The 21057-nt window shown below is 37.4% G+C and overlaps 3 protein-coding genes across 3 annotated transcripts in view; 2 read left to right on the top strand and 1 right to left on the bottom strand.

The window, feature by feature from the left end:
• Positions 1–1835, top strand: part of LOC306879514 (disks large-associated protein 4-like) — a gene marked incomplete at its 5' end in the record, with an annotated part of 35790 nt that extends 33955 nt beyond the window's left edge. The window contains one exon of the mRNA XM_079432518.1: positions 397–1835. Coding sequence (XP_079288644.1) covers positions 397–615 — 219 coding nt within the window. The 3' untranslated portion in view covers positions 616–1835. The remainder of the gene's footprint in view (positions 1–396) is intronic.
• A 3703-nt stretch (positions 1836–5538) lies between these two features.
• Positions 5539–12774, top strand: LOC306879413 (homeobox protein TGIF2-like). Its single transcript, XM_079432348.1, has 3 exons — positions 5539–5828; positions 8182–8444; positions 9811–12774. Exons 1-3 carry the CDS (start codon positions 5810–5812, stop codon positions 10663–10665), a joined length of 1137 nt encoding a protein of 378 aa, XP_079288474.1. The 5' UTR covers positions 5539–5809; the 3' UTR covers positions 10666–12774.
• Positions 12775–12868: 94 nt separating this feature from the next.
• On the bottom strand, positions 12869–18751 carry myl9b (myosin, light chain 9b, regulatory). Its single transcript, XM_079432349.1, has 4 exons — positions 18621–18751; positions 15024–15225; positions 14779–14940; positions 12869–13718 (listed from the first exon to the last, which is right to left on the bottom strand). The coding sequence occupies exons 2-4, from the start codon at positions 15205–15207 to the stop codon at positions 13543–13545; spliced, it is 522 nt and encodes a 173-aa protein (XP_079288475.1). The 5' UTR covers positions 15208–15225; positions 18621–18751; the 3' UTR covers positions 12869–13542.
• Between the last annotated feature and the right edge of the window lie 2306 nt (positions 18752–21057).

Raw genomic sequence — 21057 nt, 5'->3', positions numbered from 1 at the left:
TACGTACCTCAGTTCAGTATGGTTTCAGGACAGCAGGAGGAAAAAATACTAAACATGTAAATTGCACTCATAACTTATTTCATAAAAGATTATTTAAATATAGCCTACATTCAATAATTAAGACATCACTAACAGGTAAAGTAAAAATGAGTGTATAGTCTAATATTTTGTGAAATGCTCTTCTTTAGACTTCATTACACGAGGCATGAGATGTTTATTTCACACTAAAACTAGCAGTAAAGAGGAAGGGATGATCACACTCACACCAAATACGTGTACCGTTACACCCCGAGTTAACCGTAACAACACTGACTCCAGAACTTAAATGCATTAAGAGCCAGTTTCTTATGGATTGTGTCTCTCCATTTCTGATCTTTCCGGTCGTGTGACGTTCAGGAGAACCAGAAACAGGCTCCTCCGGTGCCCAAGAAGCCCGGGAAGAGTAAACCAACCCTGGGCCGAGAGAAGAGCAACGACACGGTGGACAAACAGAGACAAGAGGCTCGCAAGCGGCTCATGGCGGCCAAGAGAGCTCAGTCCGTCAAGCAGAACTCGGCCACCGAGAGCGCCGACAGCATCGAGATCTACGTGCCCGAGGCACAGACGCGGCTCTGAGGAGACACACAGCAAACAAGCTCAAGGGCTCCGGCGTCACACACAGCACCAAAAGCTGCTTTTGTCTTGGTGACGTTTAATAAACCGAGGTGAGAGAGAGGGATGGAAACCACGCAGTGCAAACAGACTACCAAGGAAAACCTCACAACCAATCTTATTAGTTGCAATTAATGATATGATAATTAATATCGGACTGCTATTGATTATGATTATTGTCCTAAATTCTATCAGATTGTTCTAAATGTTCTAATATTTTGGATAAGAACTCCTGTATCGTAGAAACACACCCGGCGCTCGCGTCTTTCCCCGCTGGAAGCCACTGTTACACGCTTCGGTTTCTGTTCTTCTTCCTTCACCAGAGATGCTCCTCATCTTCTGTTAACAGTTCGGATCGGTGTGTTTCAGGTCAGGCAGGTGGCGCTCTTCCATGTTTTGATGTTTACAAATCATGCGTTTGTGGTATATCAAATGAAAGCTGTCTCCATCTCAGGTCCTGAAGTCTCACGGTTGTCCAGTTTAAACAGGTTTTCAATCCTAAAAGTTGTTATTTCTGCTTTGCTTTAAGGAAAGCAACCCAACCTGATGTTTTATTGAATGAAGTGCCTGTGGATCATTATTGTGGGTAACTTTACGACCCTTGTAGCAATATTAAAGATTATAATATCACAATTTAATCAGCACTCCATAAAACACATAGAGGCTTTGACGGTGTGATAAAACTTAAGAGCTAAGAGTTTCTCTTTCAAACTGCACAAATCTGTACTTGTCATTATTTATCCCATTTTTGTCCTGTATGGAATATGACAGATCTGACTGGATAAAGCAGACTCTTCTGTAACTGTTGTTCGGGGATGTTGTAAACTCTTGAGAACGTCTTTACTGGGAATTTTCACAAATACAGAGAATTATAAATGCACATTTGATGTGGTTCAATGTGGACTTGGACTTGTTAGAAAAAGGCTGAAAACATCTTTATGCAATGGGTTTTTTAGGTTTGTTTTAAAAGTATTTGACAACTGCAAATTAAGAAATCTTACCTACATATTCAAATATTAATGCAGTTTTATTAATTTCATCCTTTATATATTTAATGTGACTTAATCTGACAAACTTACTGCTTCTTTCTTACTGCTCTTTCCATGCACTACCATTAACAAGTTTGGGGTAGGTTAGATTTTTTATGTTTTAAAAGTCTCTTGTTCTCACCAAGGCTGCATTTATTTGATAAAAAAATAAAGAGAAATTTTGAAATATTATTACTCTTTAAAATAGCTGTATTCTATGTGAATATCTGTTAAAATGTAATTTATTTCTGTGATGCAAAGCTGAATTTTCAGCATCATTACTCCAGTCTTCAGTGTCACATGATCTTCAGAAATCAGAATAATATACTGATTTACTGCTTAAGAAACGATTCTGGTTATTATCAATATTGAAAACAGTTGTGCTTACAAAAATATTTTTGTGGAAACCGTGACACTATATTATTGAGGATTCTTTGTTGAACAGAAAGTTCAAAAGAACAGCATTTATTTAAAATAGAAATCTTTTGTAACATTATAAATGTCTTTACTCTCACTTTTGATCAATTTAATGCATCCATGATTAATAAAAAATTATTTTTTTTAAATCTCACTAACCCCAAACTTTAACTTTATACTTTATTTTTCATCACATACAGTGGTGTGAGAAAGTGTTGGCCCCCTTCCTGATTTTTAAGTTTTTTGCATGTTTGTCACACTTTAATGTTTCAGATCATCAAACAAATTTAAATATTAATCAGAGATAACACAAGTAAACAAAATCCAAACCCACATGGCCCTGTGTGAAAAAGTGCCCCCCCTGAACCTAATAACTGGTTGGGCCACCCTTACAGCGCTGTGGAGGAGTTTTGGCCACTCATCTTGGCAGAATTGTTGTAATTCAGCCACATTGGAGTGTTTTTGAGCATGAACCGGCTAAAGGCGGTTTCACTGTACATTGTCATGAACTGTTGCAGCTCTGCATTCAGTGACAAATGTCCTCAAACTGCCGCTGATTGGTCACTATTGTGTGTCATTGGGCCGCTGATGGTGTGAATTGCATCTCTTCAGTTTGCAGCCGCTCCCAGTCGTTCCCTCCATTTGGTGTCGGTCGAGTCGTTGACGCCTGCTGAATGTCTCAGTCCTCTCATATTCAGCCCTGCAAACGTCTGACAGCCACAGATAACCCAGAATAATGGATCAGGAGAATTTGAATACTGCTCATATCCTGTGTTCAGATCAGATGAACCACGAACACATCACTCCTCTCTTGAGGGAAACCTGATTTATTAATGTTTTACCAGCCTTTGGTACTTTCCCCCCAATTAAATCTGCAGAAATAAGCACAAAAATTCTACTATGATGTATTATAAGAATTTAAATAAAAATAATTTGTATATATTTTATGGTGTTTATACATCATGATAGTTATTTCATAATACCTTTAATTTATTTTAAAATAATTTATTTATTACTTTTTATGAATTACAGTAATTTCGTAGGAAGAAAAATGTCTAAAACTGCATTCGAGTAATGAATAAATATGAAAAAAAAAATTAAGTAAACTTCCAGATGCATTAAAGTGATGGATCTGAAAACGGAAAAACAAACAATGTTAAAATTAAATAAAATTAAATCATAAAGGTGGGTACCCTTTACATTCAATATTTAATTTAATTTATATATTTATTTTATTTTCATGAGCAGTTGTTCACCAAATGCATAATTTTGAGTCTTGAATCATCACATCACTTCATTTTCTGTATATACACAACATCATTTCTGTTCAGGGATTCAGTAAGCGGATGTTTTATGGTTGTAGTTTGTGATGCTGAAGCGTCTCATATGGAAACAGACACGAATGTTTTAAGCACACTGAGAAATACAGACAAATCAACCAACACCTATGTTTTTTTTTTGACCATTCGCTCTATAGATACCGTGTTATGATCATTTATTGCCTCAATCTTTTTCTATGAAAACATCATTGCACAGTCCGGCGTTTCAGTGTTGTCAAACTGTATCATTAATTTCCCGATCATGTCCGGCTGTATGTTCACATGCGATCTGGATCATGTTTGTGGGCTTCCCTGAGGACATGGGTCACAGAAACACCGTTCACCTGGATCTGGAGCAGCAGATGTGTTTCAGAGAAACACAGGGATTTGTGTTCTGCGCCTCTCTGTTCATGCTGCTTGGATACTAGATAAACTCTTTTATAAACCTGTTAAGTGACTGAGCAGCGGTCGGGTTACGACCCACGGACCCTCTCTGATCTCCACATCCACCTGACGTGACGCTCTCTTTCTTCAGCTGTTTTACTAGTTTTTGGGGGTCGTCAAACAATATATCATCTAAATGCAAGAGTTTGTAGCAACAAGAATTAAGATTATTATTATTACTATAAAGTTTGATAATCAATATTTTATGAAACAAGCACATATTTTACTGACTAGGATTTGTTCAATATGTCTAATGCTATATGAAGTTTAGACTGTGTATGTCAGGGTCTTTTGTTTAGTAAGAAATACAGTAAATCTGAGTTAAGTTCAAATGTGTTTGTGACTCTTTATTCTTTCTCAGCGCCCTATATATAGATATAGATATACCCTCATTAAAATTGAAAAAAAAAAAAACTACATTTCCAATGTGGCCTCAGTGTTTTAAAACCCATTTTTCTCCATCTGCAGAGAACACTTCAGGTCAGAATGTGACGTATGAGCAGCTCTTTTCTGAGTTTAGAGGAACTGTTGTTCTCTGTGACTGTGAACGGCACATTCCTGCATATGAAAGAGTGAGATTTGCCACAGGTGTTGAGTAAATACATCACAAATCTAATCTGTATGCAAACAAACACTCAACCATTTCCTACAAATACTGCACTTATGTAAAGAGCTTTTTCTTCCAACGGGCCTTAATGTGCAGACAATGTTGGCAAATTTAAACATTTTCTTGTTCAGAAATATAATGTTGCATGTCCTGTCATGGTCCATGTATGACATGAATATAGTTGAATTTTTAAGTTCAACAGGTGTGAGATACACAGGTTATATCGGTCCAGACTCACAGTAACACTCACACAAACACACCAACAGAAATTCATCTATATGGACGTTTTCCCTTGTAAGTAGGGTACACTGCTTATTGATATTGTATAGAAAGATTATTATAATATTATAACAAAATAATTAAAATAATTACAATAAAATTTTCTCTTAAAGTTAACATAATACTAACCAAAAATGGTGGAAGATACAGAAAAAATTATTATAAATTATGTATATATATGTATATAATTTATAATAATGAATTTAAATAATTGTATAAATATTTCATAAAATATATAGTTATTTTATATATAATATAGTTATATAGCTAAAGGTTTAATCAAGTCAGAAAATACTTATATTTTATATTAAAAACATTTTTAATTTTTATTTCAAATATATATTTTTTGAAACACTTTATTTGCAAAAATGAAATCAATTAAAATAATATGTGCAAATAAAGTGTCTAATATTTATAAATATTGTGGTAAAAAGATAATCAATGCAAAACGTGTTTTAAAAGAAAAGCAGCTTCTAAACACATTTATTAGAATAGCACATGCATAAATTCATACTATATATATATATATATATATAGAGAATTAAGAGGAAAGTTTAAATGTGTTTCGATTTTGAAAACGTCACTTTAGTTCTGTAGAGCATTAGATTACTTATTTAAAAGTCTGGAAGATTGAAATGAGTGTCCAAACATGACAAATCTGGACCGCAAAGCTAAAATTTAGCTCTTAAAATAAACTCTCACAAGTGTTTGAATTGTTTGAGTTTTGAATGAAAGAGTGATGACACACAGATGTGGGGCCCTTATTGGCCCCTGGAGTGTGGAGGAGGGACCTAGAGCCTGTCATTAAGGGACGGACGGAGGGAGATAAAGAGAGAGAGTTTGCTGGAGCAGCAGGTAAACGAATGCTTGTCAACACTTCCCTGATGAAACACTGATGAGCAGACTCTCTGATTACTGGAGCTTCTCCTCTGATCGGACTCAGTGCAGCGCGTGTGTGTGTGTGTGTGTGTGTGAGGAACACACTCTCCGTTTGACGAGGACCCGCTTCTGCACACCAGCAACTTCCAACATTTTGAGGATTTTTTTTTTTTTTAGCATCCAGGATGAAGCCCAACAAAAGAGGTGAGTATCGCTGACAGATGCGGGTTTGAACGGTGTTTAGCGTCGGATCGCACGCTGCTCATCTGCACGTCTGTGAGCGAGCGTGGCGTGATTTTCAGTCTGAACGCGTGAAACCCAGATGTGCTTCTGATTCTGGCCTGATCCACGCGTTCAGACTCGTTTATGAAGGGCCTTCGGCGTCAGAAGCGAGTCTCCGCGGCTTTATTGATCAACGCGTTTCTTACATTGTATCATTGTGATCTGATGACGTCAGCGCGCGTTTGTTTATTCGCGTCTGCAGACAGACTTGTTTGAGCGCTTTTATATTTTGTTTTAATAAGCAGCGTTGCTGTAAATGACGTTGAAGATGTGGAGGTTTCTCGATCATTTGTGTGTGCAGACCCTCATGTTTGTTTGGAACTACAAATACTCTTTTTATGCGTTCATTAGCATGCAAAATGAAAATAAGAAAAGGGGGAAGTGACGTCTTGCGTGTGGAGTTCATTCAGTCGTTTTGTTGCGTTGATTTCATGTTAGATAATCATGTGCATGAACCTAACAGTTGTGTTGGCTAATCGAGAAAAAAACAAATCACATGAAAGTTTGAATGGAATATTTTCCTAATATTTTATTCCACTTTAATTAGTTTTACATTTGTCAACTTTTCGTTTTATGTAATAATCTGTAACGCAGCTCTGTGTTGGATCATTCATCCAAGTTTTCATTTGTCACATACATTGAAGAAAATTGATTACTGCTACAAATGATACTGAAGCAGGGATACAGTTGCAGACTGGAGCACACACACACTCTCTCTCTCTCACACACACACACACACACACACATGTTGGTTTTTGTGGTTTATGTGGTCTCTCCATAGGCGTAATGGTTTTTATACTGAACAAACTGTGTGTGCTATTGCCCTACACCAACCCTACACCTAAACTTAGCCCTCACAGGAGACTTTGTGCATTTTTAGATTTTCAAAAAAACACCATTTAGTATGTTTTTTAAGCCTTTTGAATTACAGGGACATAGTGTCCTCATAAACCACCTTCATATTGTAATACCTCTGTCATACCTATGTTATTATACAAATTTGTGTCCTCATAAACCACATAAACATGCGCGCACACACACACAAACACAATCTGCTTTGTTAAAGTGGGTTTCAGGAACTCCCACATTTTTAGCTGCTCTTTAAGGCTTCATGTTTCAGCAGGAGAAAGAAACTCGGAGCTGCTGAAGTGTGTCTGATTCACTCTGAGTTTAGTTATCACACAACAACGAACGCATGCTTTTCCCAGAACCACTCCAGAAATACAGTATTTAGGCCAATACTGTGACTGTTGCTTTAGTAAAAAGATGGAAACTTGATATTATCATTGTCAAAAATACAAGTTCTTACGTAGTTTGGAGGAGATCCTGTAATGCTGTTAACAACTATTGTAATAACTGTTATATCGAGTGACACTATTATGTTCAATGAGTTAAAAGCTCTTTTGGTGTGTTTTCATTTAACATTAAACTAATTTAGTAGTTAAGGTGCTTGTCCAGGGTTGTCTAAACAGGCCTAGACTTTAGTTTTGTGTTTAAGGGCCTTGAAATTATGCTCTTCTCAACTTTAAAAAAAAAAAAATGTTATGCAATCTTTCAAATGGGTGGTTATAAATATGATTCAGAGGAAAGTATGTGATTGAATCCTCAAAGGTAAATATTTTTAGAATTGGCTGTTGAAAAAACATTCCCCTCAGCGACTGATACAGTTACGTATTGTTAATGGCCGTATTCAGAATCAACTGAATGAATTATACCGTCTGCTTTATCTGGTGATAATGATTATCTTAATAATCAGCAGTTGATGCTTTCATGAAAATGTTCATTGTAATTTTAAAACGCTTGATTGGACCACCTGTGATGCTCAATAGTACTCTAGATAAGCTTAATGTCCCTCTGGTTTGTGAGCGTCAGGATGGGGGTGAGGAGACACTGTAATGGTGAAGGTGTGAATGGAGGAGCAGTTCAGACTAGTGTTTTCATGTGTAAATGAAGTGCAGTCAAGCAGGTTTATCTGTGGGACACTTTTAAATGACAGACCGAGACAATTCAGTTGTAAGATAAGACCTGATTCTCTTTCACTTGCATGAAAAGGAAGCATTGCATTGTAGGATACAGTATTGCATGCGGTGTGTTCTCTTGTACTACATTTTTCCAAATTTAGAAGATCCTCTAGTTGTTATGCATGCAAAATTGTGCATAGTATACATATTTGTGGCATTTTAAACTTTTTTTGTGACCTAACCTAAATCACTTGCATTCCTCTGTCATGTATGCTGTTTTGAAACCAATAGTTCTGTTGTTGTCTTCATCGCAGCTTTTGAGGAGGACCAGAAGGGAGACACTGAGTTTTCTGCCATGTCAGACAGCGACCCTTGTGAAGACGACAGTTGCCCTCTCAACCTGTCCACCAGCGGCAGAAGAAGCGGGTCTGCCACGAAACGCCGCCGACGGGGAAACCTCCCCAAAGAATCCGTTCAGGTTCTGAGAGACTGGCTGTACGAGCATCGCTTCAACGCTTACCCGTCAGAGCAGGAGAAACTGAGCCTGTCTGAACAGACGCATCTCTCTGTGTCACAGGTGAGGCATAACAGGATCATTCAGTGCTGCATCAAACATTAGACTTAAATTTGAACAAAATGTCCTTTACTTGCCTGCATTTTTCAAAGCAGTGTGATATTGTTGATGCGATTACAATGAAACTCAGTTTTCAAGCTGTGAAAGGTGGCAAAATTACCATAAAAGTTTTCTAAATTTAAACTTTAGACTTAAATTTGTAAATTATCCTTCATTTCAAACTACACTAGTTTCCAGATTAAGCTACAAAGAGTCTAAAAGTCTTGTTAATCATCAAATTCAGTTTAAACAATGTTCTCTTTCCAGTATTCAATTTTTTTAATATCTTTGATCCGTTTTTACATTTGGCTGTAATCTTCAAAGACTAAGAGTTTCCCACACAGTCTGTGCTGTGTTTGGTCCTTGACCGAGAGCTGCAGTGTTGTCAGAGCGCAGGAATGTGCTGCATATTTCCTCTGGTCTCCATTAGAGCCAGCTGTCTGTCTGACACAGCCTGCAGTTCACTGCTGCGCCAACAGGAGGCACCACTTTAGGATTCAAAAAATGCATCTTCTTTTTGTTGTTGTTGTTCTTTTGTTCCTGGATCAAGAAATAGCAAGGGCATTATCTCCAATGCAATACCTCCTTTAAATTGCACTTTTCTTTAATGTTAAATTAATGGCACTAAACATGTCTAAATTGCAAGTTAATTTTTAAAATTATGAAACAGTCAGTTATCAGTTTCTGTATCAAAAAATTTCAAGTGGTTTTTCCATCCCTGGAAAAATCTGGAGGTTAATTAATAAAATAGATTTATAGTCTGTTTCTAGTTAGTTCTGATGTCATTTTTGGGCTAGAAATGAAATCAGTGTGAAATCATCTTTTATCATTTTTGTATTTTTTAAATCCCTTAACCAGTTACACAAATGACTAGAAAAATCATTAGTCAAAAAATGGTTAAATACTAACAAAATTTAAGCATTTAGTCAAATTAAATTTATTTGCATAGTGCTTTTCACAATACACATTGTTTTGCAGCTTAACAGAAAATCATGATGTTAATGTTTGTAATATCATTCAGCAGATTAGTGCTGGGTGGTAATATAGTTTACATTTTGCAATGATACAAGCAATCATGCAGTTTTACTGTTTGCTATATTGCGTATAATGTAGTATGCATCACCGTACATGCGTATGCTGTATGTATGTTGATTAAGTTGGACATACAAACTTTATTTAGCTGCGTGATAACATTTTGTGACAATACAAGCAATCAAGCAGTTGAGAATTGCTCTAGTATACTGTATGTATGTGGGTAAGTTTTATATAATGTGATCAGTCCCATGGCATCTTAAGTTTCTGAAACTAAAGTCTTTAATTTTGTTTGTAGATCTGTAACTGGTTCATAAACGCCCGCCGGAGGCTCCTGCCGGACCTGCTCAGGAAAGACGGCAAAGACCCCACTCAGTTTACAATGTCACGGCGCACTACCAAACCAGACAGATCCGCCTCCCCGGAATGCCCTGCCTCTTCGACCCGCCCCTCTGTCATCTGCCCTGCCCCCACACTGGACTTGAAGCTGTTGGGTAACACTGCGACGGCAATATTGGCCGGAGCCGGTTGCTTGCCATCATCAGGAAACCAAGACGGCATTCAAGCTCTGATGCAGCTGGACACTCGAGGTCTGCTGAGGCGGGAAGGTCTAACCGGAGACCAGCACCTGACAACCATCCCGCTTGCTTCTACCTCTGTCCCAACCCTGGGAGCGGTGAGCCCGACTGGGGTCCTGTTCAACACGCCTCCACCTACCCCACCGGAGCTTTACTCTGAAGATTTCAGCGATCTGAAGCTTCTGGTGGACGCAGCCTTGCAGCGAGCGGCCGAGCAAGAAATCAGCCAGCAGAAAGAGCAAACGACGCAGCAGCAATCAAGCGGACCTTCAAACGAAAGTTCAAGAGCGCTCGTCCAGAATGGCAATTCGGAGACGCCTTCAAGGGACGAATCCAATGCTGCACCGAGCTTGATGGAGAACGCAGTGTTACCAGTGTCGGTTCCCGTCATGAGCCACGCTTTTCCAGGCCTCCCCGTCAATCTAAGCTCGGCCGGGGTCTCCGATGCAAAATCTGGAAGCTTTGCGTCTTCTGGGATGTGGAGCATCCGACAACCCGGTCCACCTGCGAATGTGGTATTGCACGCATGGGTTACTCCGTACAAGCATAATACAGTCACGGAGGCGGTTAACTAAATGACCAACTCACTTTAGACCCTTTTGTTTGCTGGAAAACTCTGAGCAAATGTAAACCTGCCTCCCCAAATCGTTGTAATGGATGTCACTTCAGGGGAGTCCGGAGGGAAGCTTCTCTACACCACAATGTATTTTTAAGACATTTTAAAAACGTTTTGAACCAAAACCCTTTTACCTTTTTTAGCTACATGAAGTTTATGGGCATGCATAAAATGCTCTTCGAAAAATAATCCAGCATTTCAGACTCTGGGATCTTCAAGACCAGGTGGAGGTCCTTTCACATGGCCATGCAATATTACCATGTGCGAACACCAGCAAACTCCAAGCCTGTGCAGCTCAGGTTTACAGCCAAGAGATTTTCATTTAAACGTTTGTAATTGAAGTGGCCTTGCGTTGTTTTCGATAAAGTAGCTCCACATGTTGTCGATCTTGCCTGTTTGCATCAGTATACCCACTAGGGTTCGACGTAAATGTGTCATATAGCATGCTTTACTTATTAGAGATCTGTGAATGCAAAGACCAGCATGTATTGTAAAAGATATGATCAGAGATTAGCAACCAAAAAATGCTCTCTTGGATTTAATACTTTGCTCCGAATTTGCCTGAAAGCCACTGCTGACGAAGCCTCTACTTCTACAATCTCAGCTTTGAAAGTCTTTCCCAATAGTGTTTGTCATATTTCCTGCACTTTATAGTCTAATTTCACCTCCTCGTGGTTACGTCAGGAGCATCTGTCCGGTCTCAGAATAAGGTCCGAGCGCTCTCTCGGGTGTCTGTCAGGAATTGATCGTGCTGCAGAGATCCTCCCTCACGTCTCGTGTCTGTCTGAGATGCTGGAGGGAGGTGGTCTCAAAGAGGGACATTGATTTTCTTCACTTCTCATGTAACGTGATCGTAGGGCTGTAGCTTTATTTTTGCTGAAATGATTATTGTTCTGACAGTATTGCTGGGTGAAGTAGAAGATCAGCATTAATAATAGTGTTTTACATAGAGGGAGACATCATATGGATGTGTTAGTGAGTATGAGAGATTTTATTGGGAAGACTGAAAGTGCTTTTTGACGCTAAATGAGTTTCGTGCATTTCCAAGATGAATTTAAAGTCTGTTCGTACCTCGCTGAGATGAACTGAAGTGCTTCTTTCTCTCTCATAATCTGTGAATGTATCTAGAGAACTAATGAATATTATTTAGAAACAGAACATTCTTTCCAGTGATTTCATGAGCTAGAGATCCTAGATGCATTATGATTTTATGCTTGTAGTTTCCATGAAACTGAGAAAATGTACAGATTTGTCTTTATGGTAATGTTTTTAACCTTTTAGTATTTTTTATGAAGCAGTTCACGTTATTTCAATTTATTTCCTCACAAAGTTCTCATTGAGGTCAGTGCAAAGGTCAGAGGTCACGTTCTGTAGTACTGTACATGTTTCTTGTTGTTTTTCAGTACATCTCAGGTTTGTTTTTATTTGACCTTTCTATCTTGGGTTCGAGTCATTTTAATTTCCTTCTCTGACATCACAAAAGGTGTTTTTAATTCAATTCTATAAGGTGCATCTTTTTTTATTTTTTAAGCCATGTTTAAGCTGATTATGAGAAACTGACTGTCATGTTGTAGCATCATAAACTGTATTACAGATCTAATTAACACTTCAAAACCACTGTGATCGTTCGGTTAGTTACTGTAACAGCGATGGGTACTGGAAGTAACTATATATTTCATATAATATACTCTATTTTTTTCACCTCTTCAGAAAGACCAGTATTAATATTCCTGTATTATTGATGTTCTTATTGCAAAAAGGATGACAATGTGAAGCATGTAAATATCATTCAGGTTTTTGTCTGGCATAGACCTGCTTTTAATGCGTGTGTGTGTGTGTGTGTTTATACATCAAATATGAGTAGCTCTCTTCTTTACGACCAAATACATGGATTTTGTTTAATGATCGTGTGTGTGTGTGTGTAACTGAGGACAGTAAAACTGGCATTTGTGCCTTACCTGCTTCCTTAGAAAACATTTGGACTAGTCTGTGCAATATCTGCCTTAAGATTTTATTTGATGTCCTTTTGTACAAGCATTACAGAGAAATAAAGCTTCGTTTTTCATAGATTTGTTGTAATGGAAGTTGTTATTTTACAGAGCAAATGTCCAGAAATGAGTGCTGTTGATTTATGCATGCACAGAAATGATTTTGAGAATTCATTGTAGTTTGAGGCCATCTTTATTTCAGTATAAAATGAGTCATGTTCATACGATGGATGACTTCATGTCTGAGAGCTGCCACATGTAAATACACATTTCATAAGCCAGATATTCACAGGGTTTGATGGGAAAATACAAGTAGCAGTACAACCAAAAAACAAACATATCCCAAAGTCTGCGTCTCAGAGTTAACAGGAGAATATCAGTTTGAAAAATGGAGATGACCTTAAGGAATCTGTCATTTTGTACTTGCATTAATGACTTCAAAATACCCATAATGTTTTTGATATATGATAATATTGCTCAGTGAGCAGGAGATACTGATAATCCATTTAAATACACACGTAAAAATAACTCTACAGGTTTATGGCATCTTCTCCAATGTAATGGTTTCATCAGTTGCACAGATTCCGAACTCAAAGATGTCCAGCCGCAGCTGCAGAGTACATTGCTTTAACCTACTCAAATACAACTGTAGTCCCCCATAAAAACACTAAATACACATTGCACAGATTGTTAACAATGCCATCCGGTTGTATCAAATGCATTTAGAGAAAGAATACTTCTTTTACAGATCATGCAATATTTATGCCATGCAATGTGTTTTTCTTGACTTCTAGGTGCTGATGTGTTTGTAATGTGCTGTGCAGCTGCGGCTGATGCTCTCTGATTGTCTACATGTCGTCTTTATCTTTGGCCCCGTGTTTGAGAATCCGGGTGAATTCGCCATAGTTAAAGTTGCCCTTTTTGTCAATGGGAGCCTCTCTGAAGAGCTCGTCCACCTCTTCATCTGTGAAACGATCTCCCATGGTGGTCAGCAGCTCTCGCAGGTGGTCTTCATGAATGACTCCTGTGCAGACGAGAATCAAACTCGCAGATAGAACAGTTCAAGATCAAGCAGGTATGAGATGGGAACTGGGTTTTGCATCCTCAGATTTCAGATTTTCTCACAGTTGTATCTTGACTAAATATTGCCCTATCCTAACAAACCATAGATCAATGGAAAGCTTATTTATTCAGATTTCAGATTATGTATAAATCTCAATTTCGAAAAATTAGCCCTTACGGCTGGTTTTGTGGTCTAGGGTTCACATATAGTACTGATGTAGCTTAAAGGGATATTTCACCTTCAGTTGGTCCCCATTGACTTGCATAGTGTTTTTTTCCATACTATGGAAGTCAATGGGGACCATGCAGCAACTGAAGGTGAACTGCTGTACACTCTTAAAAATAAAGCTTCCAAAAGCGGGTTTTCACAGCGATGCCGTTCCCCAAAGAACCTTTCAGTGAACAGTTCTTAAAATAACAATTTTCTCTTAGTGTGAAGAACATTTTAATAATCTAAAGAACCTTTTTCCACTGTAACACTGTAACAAAAGCTTCCATGGATTGTAAAGGTTCTTTGTGGAACCATTGATGCCAATAAAAAAAAAAACTAGAATAAGCATCTAGAATATGTAATTAAAGGGTTTTTATTTCTTATTAGTCCTGAATTTATATTTGTATTACCTTTTCATTTTATTATTTTGTGTATTTATTATTATTGTAACTTCTTACATTTTTATTCATTTTATATGTATTTATGTGTTATTTTTATATTTATTTATTCCCATGTATGTAATTTTCCTATATGTCACCCCATATTATGGAGGCCCAAAACAGCAGAAATTAAAAATAAATTAATGTATTAATAAATATGGAAATAATTACATGTGGAAATAATAACATCAATAATTATGAAAAATAAAGTTAACATTAACAAACAATAAATAAATAGTATTTATTTTATAAAGTCATAGATTACTTATTTTTCTATTATTACATTATTTATTTTTGCGTTTGCAGGTTTGGGTCTTTATACTACTTTCTGTTATGGTCAGACTCTTGATATTAAGGCAGTTTTGTTTTACCGGATCCTTCCTCGTCGAAGCAAGCGAAAGCGTTCCTGATGACATCCTCGGGGTCGGTTCCGTTGAGCCGTTCTCCAAACATGGTGAGGAACATGGTGAAGTTGATGGGCCCTGGAGCTTCACTCATCATGCCCTCCAGGTAATCATCAGATGGGTTCTTCCCTGAGCACAGGTAACACACCGAAGCAAAGGTCAGTATTTGATATAGAAGACTTATAATGTCGGTTCCTCTCAGTCAGACTCACCCAAAGAGGCCAGCATGTCATGGAGATCCTCTTTATCGATGAATCCGTCTCGGTTCTGGTCGATCATGTTGAAGGCCTCCTTGAACTCCTGGATCTGTGACTGGTCAAACATGGCAAACACGTTTGATGTGGCTCTCTGTGGCCTCTTCTTAGTGGTCTTTCCCTTTGCTCGCTTGCTGGACATGATGACGGTGTTTGAGGTCTGGAAAGAGCAGATGTTCATTAATGCTTCTGCAATTACAGGGTCCACAGTAAAGGGAAAGGGAAGTGGTGTGTGGCCAAGTATGGTGACCCAAGAAAATCCAAGAAAATGGCCAAATCCAGGATTAAGATTGGGGATGGTGTATTTTTGTAGGCTAAAAACATTTTTTGCCTAAGAAAAAGGTCTGTGTTTAACACAAGCTCAAGATATGTTCAAGTTTTAAAATCCATCAGTAATACACCCTTGTGATTCTTTTAAGCCTTTTACTTGTCTTGTGATGCAGGGTGATTATTCAGAGTTACCCGATCTTTAATAATGTTCTTAAAACATTTATGCAATAAGTTTTTCTTTTAGTTGGTTCTTCATTTAACATTTCTTTTAAATGTTACTATTTGTTTCAGAATGTTCAAGAGAACATTAAATAGTAACATTCTCATAATCATAAAAGTAAATGATCAAATGGCATATTCCCTTAAAATATTAATTTTTTAACTAAATTTAATGATGTTCTAATGGGTTCATCCTGTTTGATTAAAATACACAAATCAGTCGCACTTTGTGTGTGAGTTAATGTGTGTGTGCTGTACACACATTGTCATGCAGGACACATTTAGCTTTGGTTCTTTCATAACTTGTGTAGTTGTTATTGTCATGTGCATTGTGTTGTTGTTATTAGAGTATATAAACCATCAGCTACCAAACATTTTTGTTCTTTGTGCTTCTACATGAATGACTTTATTTGCGTGTCAACCAACAGCTGTCATTACAGGAAAGTGTGTGTCTGATATATGACTGTCTAGCCAACAACAAAAAGTTGTGTAGTCAGCATTATTCATCTGCATTCATGTTAAATCAGTGAACCACAGATTCGTATGTGCTTTCAGAACTGGATTTCAGTGTGATTTATAGTAAAAAATCATTAGTTCAGTGTGATCATGCATGCATAATAACCACTGACAGGGTTCAAAAACTTTAATAAAATAAGCTAGCTGCCAAGGCAACTTTTCTTATTTCCATTTAGGTTAACTTGTAGTAAAAAAACTGAAATAAAAATGAATAAAAGGTGGACAAAAAAGACAAAAACAACAAAATTACTACAATTTTAAAATAAAAACTTCAAAACATTAATCAAACCTATAATAACACTGAACAGACTTATAGTATGGTCACACAAAATATATATTTATATGTCCAGCTCTCCAAAAAATAAATTAATAAATTGACAAAAACAACAAAATGACTAAAATCTTGACTAAAATTAAAATGGAAGTATTCAAAATATGGATCAAACCTGTACTAACACTGGTCCAGTTGCTCAGACTCACAGTATATGTCCAGCTCTCATAAGCAGCATTAGCCAAACTCGGCTGAGACCAGGACTGTGGTGAGGTTTTGATTACAAGGATTTATAGATGGACCGAAAGTGCCTCTTGCGACTAAGAATTTAGTTGGCAGTCGCTCTTTTCGATTAACTCCAAAGTGGTGGTGATTTAAGGATATTAGTCAGCTTTGATCTAGAAAGCATGTTATATCCGTGAACAGAGCAGATTGACTAAAGGCCAATAAAGCCATGAGCATCAGAGATGAGGTTACAGACGGTTTCTGTTTCTGAGCCCGATGTGAACAACACATTTCACAACCACCTGTTTCAAAACACATTAAACATTTATGAATACATCATTCATTATGAATGTGTCATTAATGTTATTCAGTCTATCTAGATGACCGCAGTCTGTTTTTATTGCTCTTGTATTCAAAGTTTCTCAATATCTGCTCAATAAAGTAAGCAAATGCTGTGGAATGATCTGTTCATTGCTTCTATAGCTGGCCTTGTCAGTATGCAAATGTCCTGCTCAGTTTCTTCATATCACATTAACCTTACACTGAAGACACCCATGCAGCACTAAACTGTCTATTATGAATATGGATATATCCTAGAGTTGCTTCCTCATTTTGGTGTATAATGCTGTGTTTTAAACTCTCTGACTGCATTATTGCTGTGCGGTGTGCTTCATGAATATGAAGCAGCAGTGTTTATATAACTGATTAACCAACTGCTTATTTTCAGGCTGTGTGTGTCAGTGTGTGTTTGACCTCATCACCAGATCACAATGTCCAGCTCCACCACAGGATTAAATGTAGGAATTTAGAAACAGACGGACCGACCGCTTGAAGGACATCAGACGCTCATCTTCCTGAAGGATGTTTCCATGCACTCATTTATGTACGTCATCATGTATTGGAAAACAATATATGAATATAACTTGGTTTTAAATATTGTTTTAATAGTTGATCCATTTTAAACAAACTCTGGAAACTACATTTATTTGGATGCATTGGCTTATACGTTTAAATATTTCAATTGTTGATACATTTTTAGTTAAAAATAAAACAATATTTTTTTTATTTATTTAGATAAATTGGGTTAAACTTGGGTTTAAATGTTTGCTGATACACGTTTGTTTTACTTTGTCCTCAAGGTTACTTTCTGTCCTGTTATCCTGTTCTTGTTTACAGGAAATTACATCATTATGGTGGTAAAACAGGAGCACAGACATCATCAGTAAGTATTTGATGAATTCTGCTGTTTTAGTTGGTCCTTTTTAAGTAACGCAAACCAACATTTCAAAAAAGGTGGTTAAAATATGAAAATGAACTTTATGTGGACATCCTAATGTACTCAAACTTTAGCACTTATGAACATCCATTAACGACCAAACATGGTCACATTCTCCCACATTTGTTTGCTGCCTCTGAAATTGGTTTGGCAAACACACAGAATTCCTCAATGACTTTTCAGAGAGACATTAACAAACTATCCAGTCATGTTGCTTCACTAAAACTGCAGTGATGTTTAAGTTTCACCTCCTCTGAATGGAAAAGCTCAAACTAAATCACTCTATCCCTCGCTCTCTTGATTTCTGTTAATGAGTTGCTTTACTGTTTCAGGTTGTGTTCTCCAGCCAGTGGTTACATCACGGGTCTTGACTTTTGACCTCAATGGCACACAAAAAAGCCAAGTGCTCTTTTCCAGATGAAGCAATTATAGCCAAACTACAGGCAAAGAAAAATACAGTATTTGAAACTCAAGAATTTCTTTCATGCTTTGTATCCCTAACTCAAGAGGACACTCCTATAACAGAAATGCATTGAACCGCACTAAAAACAAGGAAAAAACTCAAACAAAGCCCTAAAATGTCCATCAGATCCTTTGCTTGGCATTATGAGCGATGATCCTGGATCAGTTTTAGCTCCATAACTGCAACATACGTCACCGGCCCCATCCAGATCTTTCCTCAGTGTCCCATATTCATACAAAGCTTCTGTGGAAAGCCTTTATAAGACTTTATAGCACATTAAACCAAACCAGAGCACAAGGAGACCTCATAACTCACCTCTGCTGCAGCTGATGAATTGTGCTGTCCACTGGACTGTGTCTCTGTGCTGGAAACTAAGGCTGTCTGCTACACTTTCGGGACACAAAAGTTTCTCCAGAGCATTAGCTTGAGAAATGCGCCCCTCCCATGTTCCTTTCAGCCAATCAGAGTTCTCCGTTCTCCCAAACAGAGCCCGCCCACAGCAGGGATTTAACCATATAAGGGCAAGGAATGTTGAGCCTGTGTCTGTGTATGACATACAGAGAGTAAGATGCTCAGAGGAATCAACATGAAATGACAGGAAAAGAGATAAGCTGCCTTATTTAGAGAAAACTGGCCTCACATCTGTGTGTTTGTGTCAGCGATGGATGGATGCATTTGTGTTCATTCCACAAAACCACAGAAGAGTTTCCTCAGCATACTCTAAGGTGCTTAAAAGGTTCTTCACAGCGATGCCATTTTAGTTTCAAAAAGAACCATTCAGTTAAAGAATAATCTCTTTATTACCTTTTTATAATCTGAACAACCTTCTTTCGCCACAAAGAACCTTTTTTGAAACAAAAAGGTTCTTCAGATGTTAAAGGTTCTTTATGTGAAGCACCTTTATTTTTAAGAGTGTAATTAATCAGCACATTTTCAATCTTATATATTCCATGGACCCCTATGATCCCCTAAACATGAGGGACCCCATCCTAAAATTTAAGTAAAATCTATTATGCATAAAGACCCAGATTATACTAATTTAAATAAACTATACCAATTTAAAATGTTATTATAAAATATTATTTTATAATATGATTATTATTAGTACTATTATTTTTATTTGTTAGTTTTATCAAATATTTATTTATTTATTTACACATCTTTTTTATTCCAAAGTTTTCCCCTAATCCTAGTTTAATAACCCCCTGGTTTACTATATCTAGGATAGAGAGTTATCTTAAAAAAAACCTACTGAAACACCATTAATCTTCATAACAGAGATATTATCCATCCTAAATTATTAGAGAACTCTGTTGATATTAAATAACTCTCACGTTTGTGCATGACAGCACTTTAGTTATTGTCTTCTATGGTCATTAAATGTGACACGAGCCAGGAACCAAACGAGAGAGAGAGTTATTATTATTGTTATGGATGTTATTATATTACTGTCCTTGGAATAGGCCTCTATCCATCATTAAAGCTGGAATTGTTTACCGTTTCCAAAGTGTCTCTTTACACATTGTCTAAACACTAAATAACTGAGCATAAGCACAATTTTATTTTTTAATGTGTTAATCATCTTATTATTATTTTTATTTAATGCTTGAGTAACACATGTTAGAATGCCTTAACATTCACAGTGATAAATACACAGTCGCTGCAAGGTCATGATTTGATTGACATAAAGTGTTTTGCCACATCATTTAAGATTAACAGTAATTGCTAGTATGTTTCTGTATTTTATTCCAGAACAATATGCAAATCAGCGGATATCATGCAGAAATAATGTGTGACAGAGTAGTATTATATATACATTTTTTTTATTTATTTTTTTCAATATATATATATATATATATACACACACACTCACCGGCCACTTTATTAGGTACACCTGTTCAATTGCTTGGTAACCCAAATTGCTAATCAACCAATCACATGACAGCAACTCAATGCATTTAAGTATCTAGATGTGGTGAAGACATCAGAATGGGGAAGAAAGGGGATTTAAGTGACTTTGAACGTGGAAGGGTTGTTGGTGCCAGATGGGCTGGTCTGAGTATTTCAAAAACTGCTGATCTACTGGGATTTTCACACACAACCATCTCTAGGGTTTACAGAGAATGGTCCGAAAAAGAGAAAATATCCAGTGAGCAGCAGTTGTGTGGATGAAAATGCCTTGTTGATGTCAGAGGTCAGAGGAGAATGGGCAGACTGGTTAGAGATGATAGAAAATCAACAGTAACTCAAATAACCACTCGTTACAACCAAGGTTTGCAGAATACCATCTCTGAACGCACAACACGTCGAACCCTGAAGCAGATGGGCTACAGCAGCAGAACACCACACCGGGTGCCTCTCCTGTCAGCTAAGAACAGGAAACAGAGGCTACAATTCACACAGGCTCACCACAATTGGGCAATAGAAGATTGGAAAAACGTTGCCTGGTCTGATGAGTCTTGATTTCTGCTGCGACATTCAGATGCTAGGGTCAGAATTTGACTTAACAACATGAAAGCATGGATCCATCCTGCCTTGTCTCAACGGTTCGGGCTGGTGGTGTAATGGTGTGGGGGATATTTTCTTGGCACACTTTGGGCCTCTTAGTACCAATTGAGCATTGTTTAAACGCCACAGCCTACCTGAGTATTGTTGCTGACCATGTCCATCCCTTTATGACTACAGTGTACCCATCTTCTGATGGCTACTTCCAGCAGGATAATGCACCATGTCACAAAGCTCAAATCATCTC

The sequence above is a fragment of the Barbus barbus genome, assembly GCF_936440315.1.
Source record: "Barbus barbus genome assembly, chromosome: 13".
Lineage (NCBI taxonomy): Eukaryota > Metazoa > Chordata > Actinopteri > Cypriniformes > Cyprinidae > Barbus > Barbus barbus.
The sequence above is the reverse complement of the archived record's forward strand: the minus strand, read 5'-3'. Positions and strand labels throughout refer to the sequence as shown.

What these genes read in the sequence shown, in the direction of transcription:
- LOC306879413 (XM_079432348.1), top strand. An exon ending in CGCATCTCTCTGTGTCACAG is followed by an intron (nt 8,445 to 9,810) that starts GTGAGGCATAAC and finishes TTTTGTTTGTAG; the next exon opens with ATCTGTAACTGGTTCATAAA.
- myl9b (XM_079432349.1), bottom strand. Translation starts at nt 15,207, where the DNA reads ATGTCCAGCAAGCGAGCAAAGGGAAAGACCACTAAGAAGAGGCCACAG. An exon ending in TGACATGCTGGCCTCTTTGG is followed by an intron (nt 14,941 to 15,023) that starts GTGAGTCTGACT and finishes ACCTGTGCTCAG; the next exon opens with GGAAGAACCCATCTGATGAT. An exon ending in CTTCGACGAGGAAGGATCCG is followed by an intron (nt 13,719 to 14,778) that starts GTAAAACAAAAC and finishes TCGTCTGCACAG; the next exon opens with GAGTCATTCATGAAGACCAC.